Genomic DNA, 21362 nt, shown 5'->3' on the forward strand with positions numbered 1-21362 from the left:
CTGGACATGGGCTTCAAATGTCGTATTCCTTTTGTCAAGCTGCTCCTGAACAACAAACAAGCGTCTTACCTGGGCTAAAGAAAAACAGACCTGGTCTGTTGTTCAGTGGTCCAAAGTCCTCTTTTCTGATGAGAGCAACTTTTGCATCTCATTTGGAAACCAAGGACCCAAAGTCTGGAGGAAGAATGGAGAGACACACACTGGAAGATGCTTGAAGTCCAGTGTGAAGTTTCCACAGTCTGTGTTGATTTGGGGAGCCATGTCATCTGCTGTTGTTGGTCCACTGTGCTTCATTAAGTCCAGGGACAATGCAGCCGTCTACCAGGAGATTTTGGAGCACTTCATGCTTCCTTCCACAGACGAGCTTTATGGGGATGCTGACTTCATTTTCCAGCAGAACTTGGCACCTGCCCACACTGCCAAAAGCACCAAAACCTGGTTCAATGACCATGGGATTACTGTGCTTGATTGGCCAGCAAACTCGCCTGACCTGAACCCCATAGAGAATCTATGGGGCATTGCCAAGAGAAAGATATGAGACCGAACAATGCAGAAGAGCAGAAGGCCGTTATTGAAGCATCCTGGTCTTCCATAACACCTCAGCAGTGCCACCGGCTGATAGCTTCCATGCCATGCCACATTGAGGCAGTAATTGCTGCAAAAGGGGCCCAAACCAAGTACTGAGTACATATGCATGCTTATACTTTTCAGAGGTCCAATATTGTTCTATGTACACTTCTTGTTTTATTGATTGCATGTAATATTCTAATTTTCTGAGATTGTGGATTTGGGGTTTTCATGAGCTGTACACCATAATCATCACAATTATGACAAATCACAGCTTGAACTATCTTGCTTTGCATGTAATGAGTCTATATCATATACAGTATTAGTTTCCCCTTTTAAGTTGCATTACTGAAATGAACTTTAAATAGGCAGGGCGACAGCATACAGCCTTGCCAGAATCCACGTATTCACGTGAATACCTATGAGCAACCAAAATCACTAAAAATAATCCCTATTTGGCAATGTTTTCTGCAATTGTTGGAAAATAAAGCTATTCAAGAACACTAAGGCAAGCTTTGTTTTTAGAGTTTTTTTATCCCACCTTTATTAATTTAATAGAGGTGGGCAACTTAGCTATTACTCCTCCCTCCTGCTATTTTGCCCACAACAACCTTCTGACTTGAGTTACGCTGCTTTGAGTTATGCTGGTCCAAAGTCACCCAGCCGGTTTTCTTGCCCAAGGCGGGACTAGAACTCACCACCCCCTGGTTTCTAGCCAATGGCTTCTAACCCTGAGGCCAGCCCCCCCCCCCAAAAATTGCCAGAATCACCACAACATCATGTCTTCAGTCCTACTCTAAAAGGTGGCCCTGATAGGCACCGCAATCAACGTTCTCAAACATTACCATGGTAGCAAGTAAGTCCTCCCATTGTTTTTCTGCCTATCAATAAGCCATTTAGAAAAGAATTGGATTCATCAGAACTCATAAGTTGCTTGTAGCTTACAAAGCTAAGCCTCTTGCCGAGTCTCAAATTTTAAGGCCGCCACGCTTTGCTTCTTTCCTCTGGCCAATGCTCCTAGTGACTTGACGATTTACAGTATCATTAACAAAAGAGAGACTTGTCATCCATTTTCATTTATTTCACGCAACATAATCTAAACAACAACAAAAAAAAGAACAACGTATTGGAAGTTCCCGATGGCATTTTGGCAAGAGAATTTACAGCCCAGGTGAAAACCCACTTCCCCAGATATGGAGTTGGAGAAAAAGGAATTGATCCTTAAGTGTCTGGCTTGGATTCCAGAGATCAGGAAAGAAAATTCCCCAGAAGTATTCAGAGGGATCGCTGGGACCTGCAGCCTGAAAAAGCCAAGCTGAGCAAGGTTTTATGAGCACTAGACAGATTAACTGAAGCAAGACAGAAGAAGACAGAAATTTGCACTGCCTTCAGTGAGATTATTGTTTGCAGGTTGTCTCACCAGGGGATAAGATCCCCTTCCCAGTTAACAAATGTGCCAGTGTTTTTCTCAGAGAGACGACCAAGGGTGTTCAGAATAGCTCGCAAGCTCTGCTCCGTTGTCAGTGGGGGTGTTCCCTGGAAAAAGAATTGGCAAGGGATGAAGGAAGTTGAGAGTGGAAAAAATCTAAAAGCCTACAGGTAGTCCTCCACTTACAACAGTGCATTTAGCGACCGTTCAAAGTTGCAGCGACGCTGGAAAAAGTGACTGACAGCTGTTTTTCACGTGACCATTGCAGCCTCCCCAGGGTCACATGATCAAAATTCACACATTTGACAACCGACTCGTAGTTATGACAGTTGCAGCGTCCTGGGGTCATGGGACACCCCCCCCTTTTGTGACTTTGTAAGAACCAAAGTCCATGGGGAAGCCAGATTCACTTAACAACCAGGTTACTACCTTAAGAAATGTGACGATTCACTTCACAACTGCGGCAAGGAAAGTTGTAAAATGGGGCAAACTGACTTAACATGCATTTCACTTAGCAACATAAATTTGGGGGTCAATTATGGTCGTAACCGGAGGACTACCTGTAGTATCGTCACTGGGAGAATTCAAGGCAAGAGTTTAATATGGTTTAATCCAAGGTGTATTAGCAAGAAAACGTTATTGGACATGACATTATATCAAAGGACAAATCTGCTGAAGAAGAAACCAAGACTTCTGAGGATGATAACCAGCAAGTATCAGTGATGCTGGCATGTCACCCTATTATTCAGGGGTCCCCAACCCCCGGTCCATGGACTGATATAGGCTGCAGCATGCCAGCAATCGGTCCGCACAAACAAACAAGGCCCCATCTGTGGTATGCAGGGAGCACACAAAACCACACATTCTCCGGTCCGTGGGAAAGCCTTTCACAACGGAAGTGGTCCCTGGGGCCCAAAAGGTTGGGGACCTCTGCCATAATTAACAGAACCCCTCTTGACCCAAATGGCTTAATTTGAGGGAACTGCCCACAGCATCATAAAAAAACCATCTGGGGTTTACAGAATTGAAGCGTCTCAATTTCGCATGACTGGTTTAGGTTCAACATGTTGCAGACAAACAAACAGAACGAACTTTTATATCGGTCATTGGCCAAGAAAAAGTATGCTCAATAAAACTACCAGTGCAAAACTATCTCCTAACAACAAGAATTATTAGCAACTGCTGGTGGGTGACGCTTACGCAAAATGTAGCGAAATAAGAGATAATTTTTTTTCTTGAGGGTTTAATAGAAAATGTGAGTTGTCAGAGGGCCCTGGAAGTTTAAATAAAAGGGGGTTATTTATCTGGTGGTGAAGGACCTTGTGGAACATTCAGAGAAGAATATGAGTTTTGATTGCCATGATATCCCTATCACAGGGGCAGGACTGGGTTTTTCATGGAATTTTCCGATATTTCCATTCCAGAACGGCTGTGGAGAAAACATTCACTCGAGATAAAGATAAGCTTCTCCTAAATGTGGGAACTGTGATATGATACAGATATGAGGCTGATTAAGACACTTACATTTGATTATTTGCAATTATAGGTTGTCCTTGACTTACAACAGTTTATTTAGTGACCATTTGAAAAAAGGGACTTATGACCATTTTTCACTCTTAGGACCATTGCGGCACCCCCATGATCATGTGATCAAAATTCAAACGCTCAGCAATGGACTCCTGTTTATGACGGTGGCCGTGTCCTGGGGTCATGTGATCCTTTTTGCAGCCTTCTGGCAAGCAAAGTCAAGGGGGAAGCCAGATTCATTTGACAACCGTGCTATTAACTTCACAACTGCAGCGATTTACCTAACAACTGTGGCAAGAAAGTTCATAAGATGGTACAAAACTCACTTAACAAATGCCTGACTTAGCCACAGAAAGTTTTGGCTAATGCGAGGACTAACTGCCTAGAATAAGAGAAAGCAGAAATTTCTGCCTGACCTTCTATATACGTATCTAAGATCTTTTGCCTTAGTATACATAGATCTAGCTTGATCTGACTCTGAAGTTAAGAGGATGTCTGTGGAGAATCCATAAAGGTTTATTTTTGATTGCCCTCTGGAATTGGTAAGATCCAGGGAAAGTCTCAACATGATCTGCAGCTCTTTGGAACATTACATTCCCAGTTTAGCTAATTATGTCCCCCTCCCTTCAGTCTGCTTACCTCTGAACCTGCCATGTCGGTCTGTATCCATCCAGGATGCAACGCAATGCACAAGATCTCATCTTTGGCAAGATGCAAGGACTGGCATTTAGAGAGCATGTTCAGAGCAGACTGTGAGGGAGAGAGGGAAGGGGAACATAAAATGAATGGTTCATCTGAATGTTCTAAGATGCCATTTCATTCCAAGCTATCTTCTGTAACTGAAAAGCTTGTCTTGGGCAATATGTTGAACCTCTAGGCCTGTGAAAGACCAGAATATTCATGTGTTGTGTTGATAAGGATGTGCCTTCATCTCCTCCAACTCAGTTTTTCCAGGTATGTCTCACTTCCTCCAATCCCCTCATCCCAGTGGTTGAGATTCAATGTTGATTGACACAAAGACAAAAAAAAATACCGTACTCAAAACTTCAGTTGAACCTACGCAGGATATATTCTCTGTCATTATTTGAAGGAACGTGTTCCGGTTTCAAAGCTCATGGCTATCCCAAATATCATATTCATTAGCACATCTGGAAGTATTCTCATGCTCAAGTACCTGTCTGTCTCTAATGGAGTCTGAAGAACTCTCATCATTGACCATCTGCTCCTCAGCAGAAGAAAGGGAAATATTAAACTGATTTTAGGTAGAGAGGTTTCTGGTGGAACAAGATTGAACATTTGTGATGGGAAGAGGGATCTAAAATTCAAGCATACTCTTCTCCTACTTGGGACAAAAACAAAAGTGGTCTATCCGCTGTCTGATTATAGACTTATGTGTACCTTACTACAGCGATAAGCAATGACATGGCCCCACTGCCATGCAAGGACTCTTGTGATGGAACCTCCTTCACTCGAAACGTTGACGATGGCGGCTTTGCTGCAGCTCATGCCTTTCAGGGGACTTTCGTGAGCTGCCTTCCTCAGCAAGGGAAGGAACGCCTGGAGGACGAAAGGAACAAATGAAGGGCACTCAAACCTTCTGCAAGGAGGGTTGGGACATTTCCCACTCAATATAAATTCCCCCAAAGGACCCCAAAGTTTTGGGTAATGACTTGCAAGGAAATGTCAAACTTGTCCTGTAGTGTAACCAGGTGGACCCCACTTGATAACCCTGTTTCATTCAGTACAATTTTCCCATCCATTGTACATCGGTAGTCTATCCATAGTCTGTCATAGTCTGTGCAGCTACTGGGTGAAAATTTTATTCAGGTCTTGATATCCCATTCTTAAAGAGTTCCAGGAGGTCAGGACTCATTCCCTGAAGAAAGTCCAGCATCAGCCTGGAATTCCTTAGTCCAGAGAAAAAATCCAAACATGCCAAAACCTGGAATACCTGCCTCTAAATATTCTTTCAACTCAGAGAGGAAAGGACCACAAAGTTCCCTTACCTGGACGACGATCATGGGCCCAATCACGTTGGTTCTGTAGATGTCAGCCATGCTCTCTGGCGTTTCAGCCTCCAGGCTGCTCATATTTATAATCCCTGCATTATTAATCAGCAGGTTCAATCCAGCCCCTTTTAAATGTTCCGTAACGTTGGCTGTGGCAGCTTTAACGCTGGATGGATCAGTTGTGTCTACAGCAGGAAAAATAAAAGTAGGTTATTTCATATCTGATTTTACACGCTCCATAATGTTCCAATAAATTTTCTTGTATTTTGTGCATATTGCATGTTCTTTCTTTTTTAATAATAATAATAATAATAATAATAATAATAATAATAATAATAATAACAACAACAACAACAACAACAACAACAACAACACCACGAGTTTCCTGGGATTAGTCTTAAGACTCTACCGTCTGTGACCCACTGATACTTTTGAACAGGGCTTTTTTTGTCACAGAACGCTCAGAACGGAGTTCCGGCACCTTTTTTGGATGGAACCTTGTAGGATAGGCAAGTCAGGTTGTATGACATGTGTGAGTTCCGGCACCTTTTTGTTTTACAAAAAAAGCACTGCTTTTGAAACACACAGGGCTTCTTCGTGAAGCCAATAAAGACAAGGCAATATTTGAGTTCATACATTTTATTAAACTGTGGATGGGACAAAGCAATGTACCCTGATGGTGTTCTTCTGACACGGAAAGCAACGGTAATAATGACTGGGTTTCTGTTTTATTTGCAACCTCTGGTTTGCGGCTTAATTGCAGATTGAATCACATTGGGATTCAGCCAATAAATCACTATCAAACAAGCATGAGTTATTGTGGTATGAGAACCACACCAATTTCTAGTGTAAAGGGTGATGATGAAATAACCTGTGGAATGGAGCAAAAAAATTGCAGGATGATGCTGTTAAGGTTTATGTATTTATTTATTAAATTTATATGCCGCCCCTCTCACTGTCAAGCCACATTCACCTACAGAAGGATTAGATGGACTGCTTGAGAGCATGTTGAATCATAAATGAAAACATGTCATGGTGAATGTTAAAATAGAAGCCAGAGGAGTTGGAATTAAAATTGCTGGAAAAGCCGTTTTATTTTTATTTTTTTAAAAAAAATATTTTATTGGTTTTTTTACAATAACAATCTCCAGGGCCTGGTGTACAACGTGTTGTCTTGGTTTATATATTTGAAAAAAAGCAATAATAATTAATTAACAGTCAAGAATGATTGATTTTGATAACTCCATAATTAGTATATTAATTAATAATATATTTCTTTGATCTTCCCTTCTTCCAATTATATTCTCCTTCTTCAACCTTAAACAAATATAATTCTTAATATTTTCAATGTATAAATGATTAAATATAGACTTTTTTCATATTTGTACAGGTAATGATCACATCAATGTATAACATTTTTTGTCAGCTTGTTATTCTTATAAAAACCATATCATTAATTCACCATGCATACTATTTTCGTGATTTTCGTTTAAGCTTAATTTCCCCTTTATATTCAATCCATTCTTATCAGTCATGATTTTCTCAATGCTAGTCATCTAAAGATCCAATTTTTTCCATTTAAATACGCCATCCCACTATTTTCATATTTCATGTGTTATAAAAATACTGTACTTCTTATCTATCTTATAGAATCTGCATGTAACATCCTTTCTGATCAGCTTATATTTCACTTATATTTATAAAATGTACATCATCCCAATATTTTTATATTTCATATATTGTAAAACAGGCTATTCTATTTAAATCTCTTATCCCTCTTGTTATATGGCCCCTTTATTTTCAAAGTTATCTATTCTTTTAACCATATTCAAACAAGTGTTTGCTCATGTAATACTCCATCTGGTAAGGTGAGTCAAATCTCTTGAATCTGTCTCTGGCCTTTTGCCGAGTAGCTTTCCAATATGATATATTCCACTTACCTGGCAGTTCCTGTATTTTTGTAAGTATTGTTGGGAATAAGGAAGATAAAAATAGGTAAAATATATACTTTCTGTCTCCCAAACTCTGATGATTCTCCTGGGAATTCTATAGTCCATTCCATTTTTGTTGTTATATCAAAGTCTTGTAGATTTTTTTCTGTTTTTATTAAATTGTAGTTCTTTTCATTTGTAGCTTGGTTGAATTGATCGTGTTCTTCTAATTTGTGTTCTGTTATCTGATTTGTTTCTTCATTCACCGTCATTTTCTGGCTGTTTTTTTGATTGTAGATTTAGGTTAGAGATGTGCTTATTTATGCCATCAAAGTTATTTTTAATTTCCTCGTAGTTTAAATCTGACATTCATCCAGTTATGTGACTCATATGGAACTGAATGACTGAAAAACCACCGTTCCAAATTACGAAATGTTGCACACAATTTCTTCTCTAAGCCAAATTCTGATTAGTGATAGCCAGGTAGATCCTTGCCCACATTAGTAAAGGTAAAGGTAAAGGTTCCCCCGCACATGCGTGCTAGTCGTTTCCAACTCTAGGGGCCGGTGCTCATCTCCGTTTCAAACCCGAAGAGCCAGTGCTTGTCCAAGGATGTCTCCGTGGTCATGTGGCCTGGACGCCAAAGGTGTAAGGAATGCTGTTACCTTCCCATCGGAGTGGTCCCTATTTTTCTACTTGCATTTTTACGTGCTTTCAAACTGCTAGGTTGGCAGAAGCTGGGACGAGTAACAGGCACTCACTCTGTTATGCGACACTCGGGATTCAACCCGCCAAACTGCCGACCTTCTGATCGACAAGCTCAGCATCCTAACCCACTGAGCCACTGCGTCCCTTGCCCACATTAATAATGCAAATTAACAAACTCACCTGCAAGCTTTGGGCGGGAGTGGCTGCCAATAGCACTCCAAAATTTGCTGCCAACTTGTTACTTTGAGAAAAATAGAAGACAAGGGACAAGTAGCCATCAGAATCACTGCTTGGATATTGATCTTCCAATACGCGTGCCTAGCAGATGTTTTGTTTCTTGGTCTGGTAGCAGATCCAGCTGTTCCTGGAATCTATTTGTAGAATTCTGCCTAAACAGCCTAAACTGTCAATTATAATGAAAGGCAACGGATGTCTATTCTGATGTGGGTACATGGAATTGATGCCTAATTGGCATGATCTACTGTGATACTGAATTTCAGTATTTTCCCTCCCGCCTACAGAAGGAGCAAAGAGATTTTCAGGACACATACCCAGTGCGAGGATGACAATTTGCGGGTGTTCAGCAGCCAAATTTCTCAGGTCCTGAAAGCAAGAAAAATCTGCAAATTTAGTGCTTTCTTCTTTAAGAGCTAACCATGGCAAATACAGCTTTCCAGGACTTCTCCTTTTATAGCTTACTAGATCTTTTTGATGTGCAAAATCTGCAATCATGGAGGACAGAGGAAATTGAAGAAACAGAGGTATGAGAGATGGGCAATTAGACAGCAACTTTCATATCAGAATAGTTTTGTAACATTGCTTTGTTGTTGTTTTTTACTAAGTTTGTTGCTTTTACTAAAAAAAAATTTTTTTGTTAACAAAAATGTAATTGAAGGAGATTTGTGTCTGGCCCCCTTTCTCTGAGAAGTTATAATCTGTAAATATCTTCTCTGGCCACTAGAATGTGTTATTCATACAATGGGAAAAAACAACAAATCATTCCATGAAAAAATCACTCTAGAGATTGAATCTGTATTCAAAAAACGCTAGAAACTAAATTTGAAAAAATTGAGGGGAAAAAAATACTGGATTGTAAATTGGGTGTGATTCAACACAAACAAATCAAAGATAAAATGGAACTTAAAAATAAGGGTTTTTTTTGTAAATACACCTTATGTATTTAAGTGACTTTGTTGTCTGACCAATGGGAAAAAACTACAGGAACAAGTTTCTTATGATGGTTTTAATCCAAGATTAAAAGCTAAAAACCTGAATACAACTCATTTGGAAGAAATTTTACGTGGAGTCTGTCAGAAAGAGGGGAACATTTTATTTTATTAGATTTACACCAAGCCAAGACTGTATTTCATCAGATCAAATGGGAATTATATCTCATTTAAAGGGTTCTGGATTTCTGTACTAGAAAATATGCTAGATTTTAATCAGGTTTTCATAGAAGAGAAGGGAACGTATGGTCAGCAAGAGACTGGAGAATATGGAGGAAGGACTGGAGGATATTGAGGAGAAAGAGGTGTATGTTGGAGGGAGAAGACACAAGATTGAACTGATACATCATATATAAATAGTTATTTTAGGGTCATGCTACACGGAATTTTGGTACAGATTTATAATGAAGATGTCGGGAAGCAGCCAGCGTGGCAAAGAGGAGGGATCAAGCGCGGAGTTTGTTTGGAGTCACTGTGCAATTGTGAAAGGGTTACAACCAACTCCTCTAAGTTCCTTCGAATCTTATCTATTTGTCTCCAAGAGAAGGCTGCAAGTCTGGGGAGATTCCCATATTGAGCTCCGGATGGCCCCCGACCTTCGCTCCTTCCGACGTGATCTAAAGACCTATTTGTTTGAACAAGCCGGCCTGGTCTGATGGGTTTTGGGATTTTATCATGTTTTTATGTAAATTTATCTGTTTTATTGGGCATTATGGTTTTAATCTCTTCTTAATTTTTGTATTTCTGTATTTATTGCCCTGTTCACCGCCCTGAGTCCTTCGGGAGAAGGGCGGTATACAAATTAAATAAAATAAATAAATAAATAAAATATTATATGCAGAACACAATGAAGTACTTAGCTTGATCTCTGCACATGTGGTTATTCACGCCTGACAAAAATTACATTCCAGAAATGTGTTATGGGAGGAAATGATTTTGGTTGAAAGAGGTATTTGGTTTAGTGATAAGGAAACACTTGTAAAAGGGGAAAAGATATACGTGTGTTTGGCAGAAAATTTAGATGAGAAAATACATTTTTATTAGAGATTTGTGTATTATTCATGCTTATTTTATGGTTAAGCTATTTTTTTGTTAGTTGATAGTGAGTTGAGATTAAAGTTGTAAGACTGGGGTTTAATATTAATTTTGAAGATCGGTTGGTTTGTGGGTTTAAGGAATGAACTTTATCGTGAATTGTATTTTTAATGGGAGGAACAGAGCGGGAAAAATATGGGATTTTAAAGGACTGTTAGTGAGGTAATATATACAGAGATGAAAGAAATGTAAAAAAAAGTAATAAAAAAGTGGATTGGAAAAAGGAATTGATGAACTTGAACTTTATGGTTGTTTGATGATTTAGGTTTATTTTAAAATTGGATATCATCTTAAAATCTTATTTAATAACGATAAGTTTTTGAATTAATGATTGGATTATTGGATTTGTTTAAGATTGTGGAAATAGTATTTATGTTATTAAATGTACATATTTAAATTTAAATATCAGTTATGTTTAATTTAGAGCAAGAGATACCTGATTATATTTATATCTCTATTGAGAAAAGTTGGAACACACACACACACACACACACACACACACACACACACACAGAGTATATATATTGTTAATCCCTTTCACTCCTTTTTTACTTTTTAACCCTTTTCCCTTTTAAATACATATTTCAATCACTTTGATAAAGTGATTATTTAACTGGATACTTCATATTCCAAGATGTATAAACATACAACCTTAGTAAGGATCTTCCCATCAATTGATTGGAGAAATTAAGCTCATCAGTGTTTTAAATATATTTTAAAAGTGGCATTTTAAATATGACCACTCTTCATTTCACAAATTCTTGTGTTTCTTTGTCTCCATCATGCCTAACTCAACACTGCACTGTCACCCTCTAGGACGGGAGTACCCAACCTTGGCAACTTTAAGACCTGTGGACTTAACTCCCACAATTCTGGGAGTTGAAGTCCACAGGTCTTAAAGTTGCCAAGGTTGGGGACCCCTGATCTAGGAGACAAGCAAATTTCCATTAAAGGGGAAAAAATATCTTTGTTCTTCCCACCTAGAGATGAAGCACCCCAGGCCTCACCTGGGTACGGGGTCCAGCTGGGTCCCGACAAGTGGCAAAGATCCATTTTGGGAGGTTTCTCTTGCCTGCCAGATGCTTGATCAATTGCAAGCCGAGTCCGCGGTTGGACCCAGTTACCAGAACGCTGCATGGATTCAGTTGTTCCATCTCTCTTGACGCCAAGGCCAAATATGAAACTGTTTCGTCCCTTTCCTTCAATCTTGTTGCAACTCAGCTTGCTCCCTGTCCCTCCAGCCAATTATGCAAGGTGTTTGGCTCCTGGGTTGAAAAGGAAATAGAACTTCTGAAGAGAATATGAAAGGAGTGATTTCGCAAAAACCTACAAGATGTGTTTGAATCTTGCCGTGGGGCTTTCGTTCTCTGAGCAGCTACTTGTCTTTTATGTTTTTTTACGTCAGTGTTCTTTTATTTAAATAATATCTCCTGTGTTCAGCACTGAAAAAAGGGCTTTTGAGCCAGTTTGCAAATCCAGCCAACCCATGACAGGTTTAGCTTGAAAATCTCAATGTTCAGTGCTTTATGGATTAGGATAATATATCATTTATAGAGCTGGTTTGGATAGCAACTGGATCAGGTGGTGTCTTACTGCTGCATTAAGGTATGGATGAGCCTATGAACAAAGAAGGAATGAATTCTACTGTTTTCCTTATTTATTTATTTTTATCCCATTTATATCCCGCCCTTCTCCGAAGACTCAGGGCGGCTTACAATTTAAGCACAAACCAATATAAGAATTTTACAACTACCGTCCCACCAAAACTGTTTAATTTTGAAAAAATGTATTTCAATATACACTGCCTACAACTTAAGATAAGAAAGTTTAATATATTAGCTGGTTCCCTTCCATCCTTTATCCCTTCCAAACTGCTAACAGGCAGTTGGTTGATGCTTCTTCGGCTTCCAGATCAGATCAGAGGCAGGCAATTGGCAGCGTTGTGGTACCTCCAGGTGTGCTATCGAACACGAGGTTTGAGGGACCCTCCAGAACATCTTTCTCCAAATAAAGACATTAGAACCTTCATTGAATAGATTTAGCAAGGTTTTGAACAGATATTTTCCACTTTCTGGTAACCAACCCAGAATCACAGCCAACGGGCTGGGGAGAGAGGAAGTGAATTAACTTGGAAGAGATTAAGAGACGATATGAAGTGCATTCCTACCAATATAAAACATGAGCGTTCTGCTCTGCCGGCCTCGTGTTCAGCTTATTGCTCAAGCCAGCCCTTCAGCTACAAAAGACATCTCTGAACAGGCTGGAATCTGCACTCAGATCATCCATCTCTTTTCTTCTCCACGCATCTCTGTCTGTCAGTCTGCTCTGAATATGCTCACTGAATGCCAGCCAATGCAGCCTGCCAAACAGGAGACTTTGTGAATTGTGGGGCATCCTGGATCAGTGCAGACTGACATGGGAAGTACACAGGTAGTCCTCAACCTACCTGGAAGTGAATTAACTCGGAAGAGATTAAGAGACAATAGAAGCACAAATAAAACATGAGCGTTCTGCGTTTTGCTCTGCTGGCCTCAGTGTTCAGCTTATTACTCAAGCCAGCCCTTCAGCTACAAAAGGCTGGAATCTTAAAGCACTCAGATCAACCATCACTGTTCTTCTCCACCCTCCCAATCTGCTCTGAATATGCTCATTGAATACCAGCCAATACACCCTGCCAAACAGCAGAGCTTGTGCAGTGCACTGCATCTTGGATAGAACGGTAAGCAAAATGGAGAAAAGACAAACCCTAAATTTTATACGGCAGGAGAAGAAGGAAAAAAAGGGAAAAATTAGATAAGAAATGGAACATTCTGAAAAACCAGAATAATCTAGAACTCTAAAACCTGGGTTGAAACATGTGTTTGGAGAACCCACTCAACTACAAAATGGTCACGTGAAATTGAGCCACTTGGATTTTGCAAACTCCAAGAGGTTCTTTATGATGTAGTGGGAAATTCCTTAAAATTGGACCAGCTAGGTCAACGGTGGTTTTTGTTAACTATGGAGCAACATGTAAGCATAACTAGTAATCTGCTGGTGGTCATTTCATAAGTTAATGAACAGAGTTTTCTTTTCCAAACCCAAATTGATGTTACCTTAGATTTTCTATAGGGACGCGGTGGCTCAGTGGGTTAGGACGCTGAGCTTGTCGATCAGAAGGTCGGCAGTTTGGCGGGTCGAATCCCGAGTGCCGCGTAACAGAGTGAGCCCCTGTTACTCGTCCCAGCTTCTGCCAACCTAGCAGTTGGAAAGCACATAAAAATGCAAGTAGAAAAATAGGGACCACTACGGTGGGAAGGTAACAGCGTTCCGTGCGCCTTTGGCATCTAGTCATGCCGGCCACATGATCACGGAGACGTCCTCGGACAAGCGCTGGCTCTTCGGCTTTGAAACGGAGATGAGCACCGGCCCCTAGAGTTGGAAACGACTAGCACGCATGTGCAGGGGAACCTTTACCTTTACCTTTAAATGAAGGAAAAATAGAACTTAGGAATTTTGGCGCTTAATTTTCAATTCTGGCTTCACTTTACTGCAATACATCTGACTTCTAATAAACTCTATAGGATGAAAATGTATGCCACGTGAAGTTGGTAAAAGCTGCTAGTTAAAGATAATTGACTAAGCCAGTTCACTTAAAGAAAATGATGATGTCCTGACAATCAAGATGAATTCTTGCGTCTAGGGACCAAAAGTGCGATGGATTGAGAAAAATGGAAGAAAAGAATCTGATTCCTCAGAACTGTTTAGTTTCTCATAGGTTATAAATCTGAGTCTTTCGTGAGGACCCCCAGTGAAACCCTGGTAGAGTATCCCAAAAATTTAAGGCCACCATTTGTTGCCTTCTTCCTTGGCTTCAAGTGAATTGACATATCATTAACAAAAGAGAGATACAGAATCAATTTTCTTTTATTTCAGGAAGCATAATCTTATAAAAAAAAAAAGAAGAACAAGAACCTATTGGAAATACAAAATGTTCCAGACGATCCTTTTTTGTAAGAAAACCCATTGTTACTTTTATACCTTGTATTTAGCTCTGGGAAGTCGGGGATGGGGGGGGAAGGGGAGGGGGGGAGGGTCGGGAAGGGTTGGGTAGGGGGTGGGGGGGAGGGATTGTTAAAGATAAAATGTATTGAAAAACTTTTCAATACAAAAGAAAAGAAAACCCAAATCAAGATTCACTTCCCCAGGTGTGGAGTTAAGAGAAGAAGGGGTCATCCTTTTGGGCTTAAGTGTAGGAAAGAAAATTCTCCGATCAGGAATCACTGCTATGCAGAATGCTGCCAGTGACACCCAGAAGTCATTTGGATCCTGCAACACCTAGAAGTACCCAAAGACATCATTGGGTCATGCAGCTTGAGAGAGCCTGTCTAAGCAAGGTATGGGCACCAGGTGGATGAGCTGCAGCAAGCAAGATTTGGAGCACATGCAGTAGAGCAGGATGTCGTCAGCACCGATAGAAGATGGAAAGCTGCGTTGCCTTTGCTGAGGACGTTGTCTTTCAGTGCAGAGAAGCAGGGTTTTGGTTGTCTCACCAGGGGATAAGATTCCCTTCCCAGTTAACAAATGTGCCGGTGTTTTTCTCAGAGAGACGGCCGAGGGTGTTCAGAATAGCTCGCAAACTCTGCTCCGTTGTCAGAGGGGCTGATCCCTGGGAAAAAAGAATAGGCAAGGGATGAAGGAATGAAAAAAGACTAAAAGCCTAGGTAACCTCAACTGAGAATCAATTTCATAACAGTCAGGGACATCAGAATCAGATAATTTATTCTGACTGAAGTTTATATGCAGATTCCAATCTCCAGCAGATGATGTGATGCCAACTTCCTTGCAAGGAAAGTTTCTTAGACATGACATTATATCACATATATTTCTGAAGAAGAACCAGGATAGGTTTTGGAGAATCCTATTTGTTGACTTTTGAGAATGACTACCAGCACATTAACAATTATGTTGCCCTCATTGTGTCTATACTTGTAGTTTTTATAATTAAAAGAAACAGTCCAATGGCAACTAACCTAAATAAAAAAAATCATCGATAGAGATGTAAAGATGTTCTTCGTGAGGAATGTAATATTCTGGTGATCTCAGGAAGATCCACTTTTCTTCAGGTTTATTCTGAACTTCCTCTGAGATCAGGTGATTCCAGGGGCTGTTTCTAGAACCCCAATTTTTCAAACTGGAAGTGCTTTGTGGTATTTGGTACATAATTGTCTCAGACTAAGCCTGGTTTAGGTTGAGATTGCCCCAAGAAAAATTCAAGGCACACCTGCTGAAATTACTTTGAGAACTGCTGGACCATCATCCATGGAATGCCATGATTCAGGAGAAGATTCAGCACAGTCTGGAATTGTTTGGAATATTCCATGTGTAGTCCAGCTAATTTTGTCTGACTTTGTTTCTTGTCCACTCTATAAAAGTTGGGTTTTCCCCCCCCCCTCCAATTCACTTACCAGTTTATTTCCCATGTCAGTCTGTACCCATCCAGGATGCAACGCAATGCACAAGATCTCATCTTTGGCAAGATGCAAGGACTGGCATTTAGAGAGCATATTCAGAGCAGACTGTGAGGGAAGTGGAAAATAAAATGAATGGTACATCTGAATGTTCTAACATGCCATCTCATTCCATGGTAGCTTCTGTAATGGAAAAGCTGTCTTGGGCAATATGTTGAACTTCCAGGCCTGCAGAAGACCAGAACATTCATGTGTTGTTTGGTAAGGATTAGCTTTCTTCTCCTCCTAAACTGTTTTTGAGACATGTTTCACCTCTTCCCCTCCCCAGCCCTATTGGTTGTGACTCAGTGTTGATTGGCAGGAGATAAAAACCTCAACTGAGCCAACTCAGGGAATGTTCTTGGCCCTTATATGAAGGAATGTGTTCTGGTAGGAAAGCTCATGGCTATGTGGAAGGTCATACTTGATAGCACATCTAAAGGCGCTCTTGTGCTCAAATGCCTGTCTGTCTCTAATGGAATTTGAAGAGTTATGACCATTGACCATCTGCTTTTTAGCAGAAAGGAGGCAGGTAAGCAAGCAGTAAGATATTACATGTTCTTATCTTTGACTTTACGGCATGGCTATTAATAGTAATGTTCAAATATTTCCCTTTTATCTTGACATCTTAGAAAATATTCTCTGTCACTGGGTTTGTTATATTATTTCTACCATTCTTTATAAAGCAAACCATCATATGCCATAATAATTATTTTTCTCTTGTTTATTTCCGGTTTGGTCCTGGGATACGAATTATGATCTGCTGATTGTTGTGATTTAGCATCAGCCTGTGGTTTCGGCAGCTGAGTCGAACGATTCTGAAGAGGAGGAGGAGGAGGGGTTTGGAGAGCCTTTGGTGTCAGAGGAAGGTTCTGATGCACCGCAGAACTCTCAGCCTGGCCCCTCCTGTCTTGTTCCTCCTCAGACCCAGCTGTGTGAGCATGAAGGATTGGAAGAAGACTATCCACAGCTGGCTTTGTTCAGGGATGCTAGGAGCAGGAGGCAATCTAGCAGCACTGAGCAGAGGAAAGCAATGAGGCAACTTGGGAGAAGGCAATGAGAAGCCACGCCTTGGGACTGCTGTTAAAAGGGGAATGTGTGGGAGGTGCTGGTTGCTGAAGGCAACCATTTGAAGAGCTTCTGCGAGAGTCCTGGTCTGTTATTGTTTAAACTCTTGTTTAACCTTTTTGGTTTAAGTCTTGTTTGAATTTTTGGTTTAACTTTTGTAAATAAATTTGGTTGGGTTAGTTCCAGCCTGTTGATTATAAAAAGGGGTTGTCCCTGACATTCAAACAGGGCCAGTCGTAGGCTGGAACAGAACACTGATATCCTCTAAGAAGCAACAGATTTGCTGTCACTTTCTTGGAAAAGTCTCAAGCTTGGTTGGCATCCAGTTTTTGCTTGCACATGTAGACAAACAATATTTTCTGTTCCACATGTATCTGACAGGTTAAAGGACTGGGAAGTGCAAGTGGCCCGGAAGGATTATTTGCCTAGAATGTATGTATTGAGAAAATGAACTCTTAGCTCTCTTCCAACTTCACGAATGATTGACATCAGGAAAACAGTCTTCATCTAAGATACTGAAGAGGCTCATGGGTATTGTCAACACTGAAACAGCCACAGTACTGGCAGGGGGGAATGATTGGTTTTAAGATTAGACTAAACAATTAATTGTCCTGTGGGAACCAAGGTCATTGCTGCCCGACTTTTGGCAGTCTGAGCCTTCCGTTAGAAAGTCCACCAAAGTATTCTATTGGGGAATGTGGATAATTACATAGTGCTGGGGTGGGAAGTTCAACCTTGTAATATTGCAACTCTTGGGAGGGAACTTCAGATTTGGTTTCACTTTTGACTGTGCCGATACTCGGTAGCCAATAAATATGTTCTTTAAGGAAACCCCTCAGGAGTTTTGCTTTTACTGATCTCATCTATCGGAACCATGACAGGCATCTTATATCTCAGGTGGGACTAGCACTTATTTCTGGGGAGAGATTGCTTAAGCCTTTAGCACTCTCTGGCTGGTTATGAACTAGATCAGCAGGCATCCAGAGGCTTGATTTCTTGATAGATTTTTCCAAGGACCTAGCTGGGACTTTAGGGTGGTGTTTTTCAACTTTGCCAACTTTTAAGATGTACACTATACAATTCAATTCCCCAGAATTCCTTCAGTTGAATTGAAGGCCACACATCTTCAAGTTGCCAAGGCTGAAAACATTGCTCTAAGATGAAATTCAGTGGACGTGGCATTCAATTTGTTGCAACACTGCAAAATATAAATCCGCCTGGTTTCCAATGACTTGTGCTAACAATACTCAACTTCAAGACACCAACTGATTAATTCTCAGCAGAGGTTTCTCATGAAACCACGTTGACCAGTTATGGTGGGAAGAGGGATATAAAATTCAAGCATACTTTTCTCCTACTTTATGATAGCAACAGAATTGACTTTTACACTCTTGGATCGTGGGTTCCTCTGTACCTTACTACAGCGATAAGCAACAATGTGGCACAGCTGCCATTCAAGGACTCTTGTGGTGGAACCTCCTTCACTCGAAACGTTGATGATGGCGGCTTTGCTGCAGCTCATGCCTTTCAGGGGACTTTCGTGAGCTGCCTTCCTCAGCAAAGGAAGGAACGCCTGGAGGACAAAAGGAACAAATGAAGGGCACTCAAATCTTCTGTAAGGAGACCTGGGACACCTCCCAATCAATATAAATTCCTAATGAAAAGGCCCCAGAGAGATACCAATTGTTCATCAGAAAGTGTCAACATCGTGCTGTAGTCTAATCAGATGGAACCCACTTAATGCAACAGCACAATTTTTCCATCCATATTGATAGTCTAGATCAGGGATAGGCAACCTTGGCTCTTTTATGACTCATGGACTTCAACTCCCAGAATTCCTGAGCCAGCCATGCTGAGGGGAAAGGGAGAAGTTTCCAAGCTGAGGCATGCTGGCTCAGGAATTCTGGGAGTTGAAGTGCACAAGTCATAAAAGAGCCAAGGTTGCCTACCCCTGGTCTAGATCCATAGTCTTATTATCACGATCTGTGTGACTAGAGGACAAAATTTTTATTCAGGTCCTGATATCCCATTCTGAAAGGGTTCTAAGAGCTCAGGATTCATTCTTAAAACCACAAATCTGTGAGGGGATTTTTCGGGCAGAGAGGGAGGGAGTGGACAAAAGTTCCTCACTGAGTACTCTGGAGAAAGGTCAGCATCAGCCTGGAGGACTTTAGACCAGGGAAAAAAATGCAAACAGGCCAAAACCTGGTGTCTGGAATGGCTGCTTCTAAATATTCTTTCAACTCAGAGAGGAAAGGAGTGTAAAGTTCCCTTACCTGGACGACTATCATGGGCCCAATCACGTTGGTTCTGTAGGTGTCAGCCATGCTCTCGGGCGATTCATACTCAAAGCTGTTCATATTTACTATTGCTGCATTGTTAATCAAGAGGTTCAATCCAGCCCCTTTTAGGCCTTCTGTAACTTTGGCTGCTGCAGCCTTGACGCTGGATGGATCATTCGCATCTACAGCGGGAAATAAACGTATGTTATTTGATGTCCAGTTTGCATACCCCACAATGGTCAAATGAATTTATTTTGTATTTTGTGCATATTACACTTTTTAATTTCTTTTTTTTAAACAAAAACAAAAACAAAATGACATTCCTGGATGAGACCTAAGACCATAGAGACATGTAGTCCAAAAAACAGAGCTTCTTCATGAAACCAATAAAGACAAAAGTGTATCTGAGATCAATTGTTTTATTAAAATATGGATGGGATAAAGCATTGCATGAAGCCATGATTTATTTAAGCCAGATTTGTTTGTTTTGGCAAGCGTGCTCTTACAGAATACAACAGTGTGGGATATTATTCTTCCAATGTATCTGCCTAGCAGAATGCTTCTTTGTCTGGTTTTGGAATTCAAGCTACATATTCAATTATAATACTGGACAATGTTCATCGCTGTGATGTGGGTTCATGGAATCAATGCCTTTCAACTCTTTACTCTCCAGCTAATAAAATATAGAATATTCTTTATTGACTAATTGTGACTGGACACACATAATGAAGAACCCAAGGGATTTTCAGGATACACACCTAATGCGATGATGACAATTTGGGGGTATTCAGCTGCCAAATTCTTCAGGTCCTGCAAGGAAAAAAAATCGCACAAACTTAGTGCCTTTCCCTTTTTAGCTAACTGCTGCAAAAGTGTTTCTGCGAGATCTGAAAGGCAACTCTGGTACATATTGTCCATTGTTTCCCAACGGCTCAGAAGTGGGTGAAGAACTGAAAAATAACCACACTCTTTAAAGGGAGTTCAAGGATAGTGGGATAGTCTAAGATGGTCCTGAAAAAAAACCTCAAGCACATTCTGCAAATGGTTTACTGGAAAAGGGATAAGAAGAAAAAGTAGAAGAGGATAAAATCCCACGTGGTCCCATTCTCACTTAGCACAGCATCCATACAACTTTATAAAAGTGCCCTGCATAAACATAAAAAAGTCTCCGGCTGACTCTGTTCTGCAAAGGAAAGCATCACTATACATTTTGAAATATAAGCAGTTTTCATTTAACAAACTCGTGTGTTTCATTATCTCCGTGTCTAACCCAGTCATGCCTGCACCATCATCAGCTAGGAGAGAGGTTAGGAACCATGCCCCCTTTATGACTGGGTGGACTTCAACTCCCAGAATTCCTGAACCAGCATGACTGGCTTAAGAATTCAAGGAGCTGAAGTCCACAAGCCATAAAGGGGCCATCGTTTCCCACTTGTTGTTCTTTCCACTCAAGAGCTTAAGGTACTTAGATAATTATTTAAGACTGAGTGAATTTCTGTCTCCTAACAGATTCCACCTTATGACTTACCTGAGCACGGGGTCCAGCTGGGTCCCGGCAAGTGGCAAAGATCCATTTGGGGGGGTTGCTTTTCCCTACCAGCTGCCTGACCACCTCCAAGCCGATTCCCCGATTGGAGCCGGTCACCAGAACGCTGCGTGGATTCAGTTGCTGCATCTCTCTTGACAGCCCAGGCTAACTAAGAAACTGCTTTGTGCATTTCCTTAAATTTTGTTGCAACTCACTTTTCTTAGTCCCTCCTCTCATGTTATGTAAGTTGGGTGACACCTGGGTCCGAAACATCATAAGACTTTGAAAAAAAGATAAGAAAAGAGGGGTTTGCCCAACACCTATAGAGTTGTGTCAGGTCTTGTAGCAGGGATTTTGTTTTCTAAGCAATTGTTTAGCTTGCCATTTTCGGTGTAAACGTTCCTTCATTTCTTTTATCTGTACTAAAGAAAAGCTTTCCAACCAAATTAGCAAATTCATCCACTTTACGATGGTTGTTAAGTTTCTGAAAATCTCAGTGTTTA

At 40.7% G+C, this 21362-nt stretch overlaps 1 protein-coding gene across 1 annotated transcript; it reads right to left on the bottom strand.

The window, feature by feature from the left end:
- Nucleotides 1–1983: 1983 nt before the first annotated feature.
- LOC308672610 (uncharacterized protein) lies at nucleotides 1984–21006 on the bottom strand (the record flags this gene model as incomplete). The annotated part of the gene is made up of 13 exons (XM_081335654.1): nucleotides 1984–2103; nucleotides 4163–4273; nucleotides 4922–5080; nucleotides 5530–5717; nucleotides 8723–8774; nucleotides 11500–11648; nucleotides 12576–12595; nucleotides 15025–15140; nucleotides 15940–16050; nucleotides 18464–18622; nucleotides 19326–19513; nucleotides 20090–20141; nucleotides 20860–21006. The coding sequence occupies 13 exons, from the start codon at nucleotides 21004–21006 to the stop codon at nucleotides 1984–1986; spliced, it is 1572 nt and encodes a 523-aa protein (XP_081191780.1).
- Nucleotides 21007–21362: the final 356 nt, after the last annotated feature.

This window comes from Vipera berus (assembly GCF_964194415.1).
Source record: "Vipera berus genome assembly, chromosome: 10".
In the NCBI taxonomy this organism is placed as follows: domain Eukaryota; kingdom Metazoa; phylum Chordata; class Lepidosauria; order Squamata; family Viperidae; genus Vipera; species Vipera berus.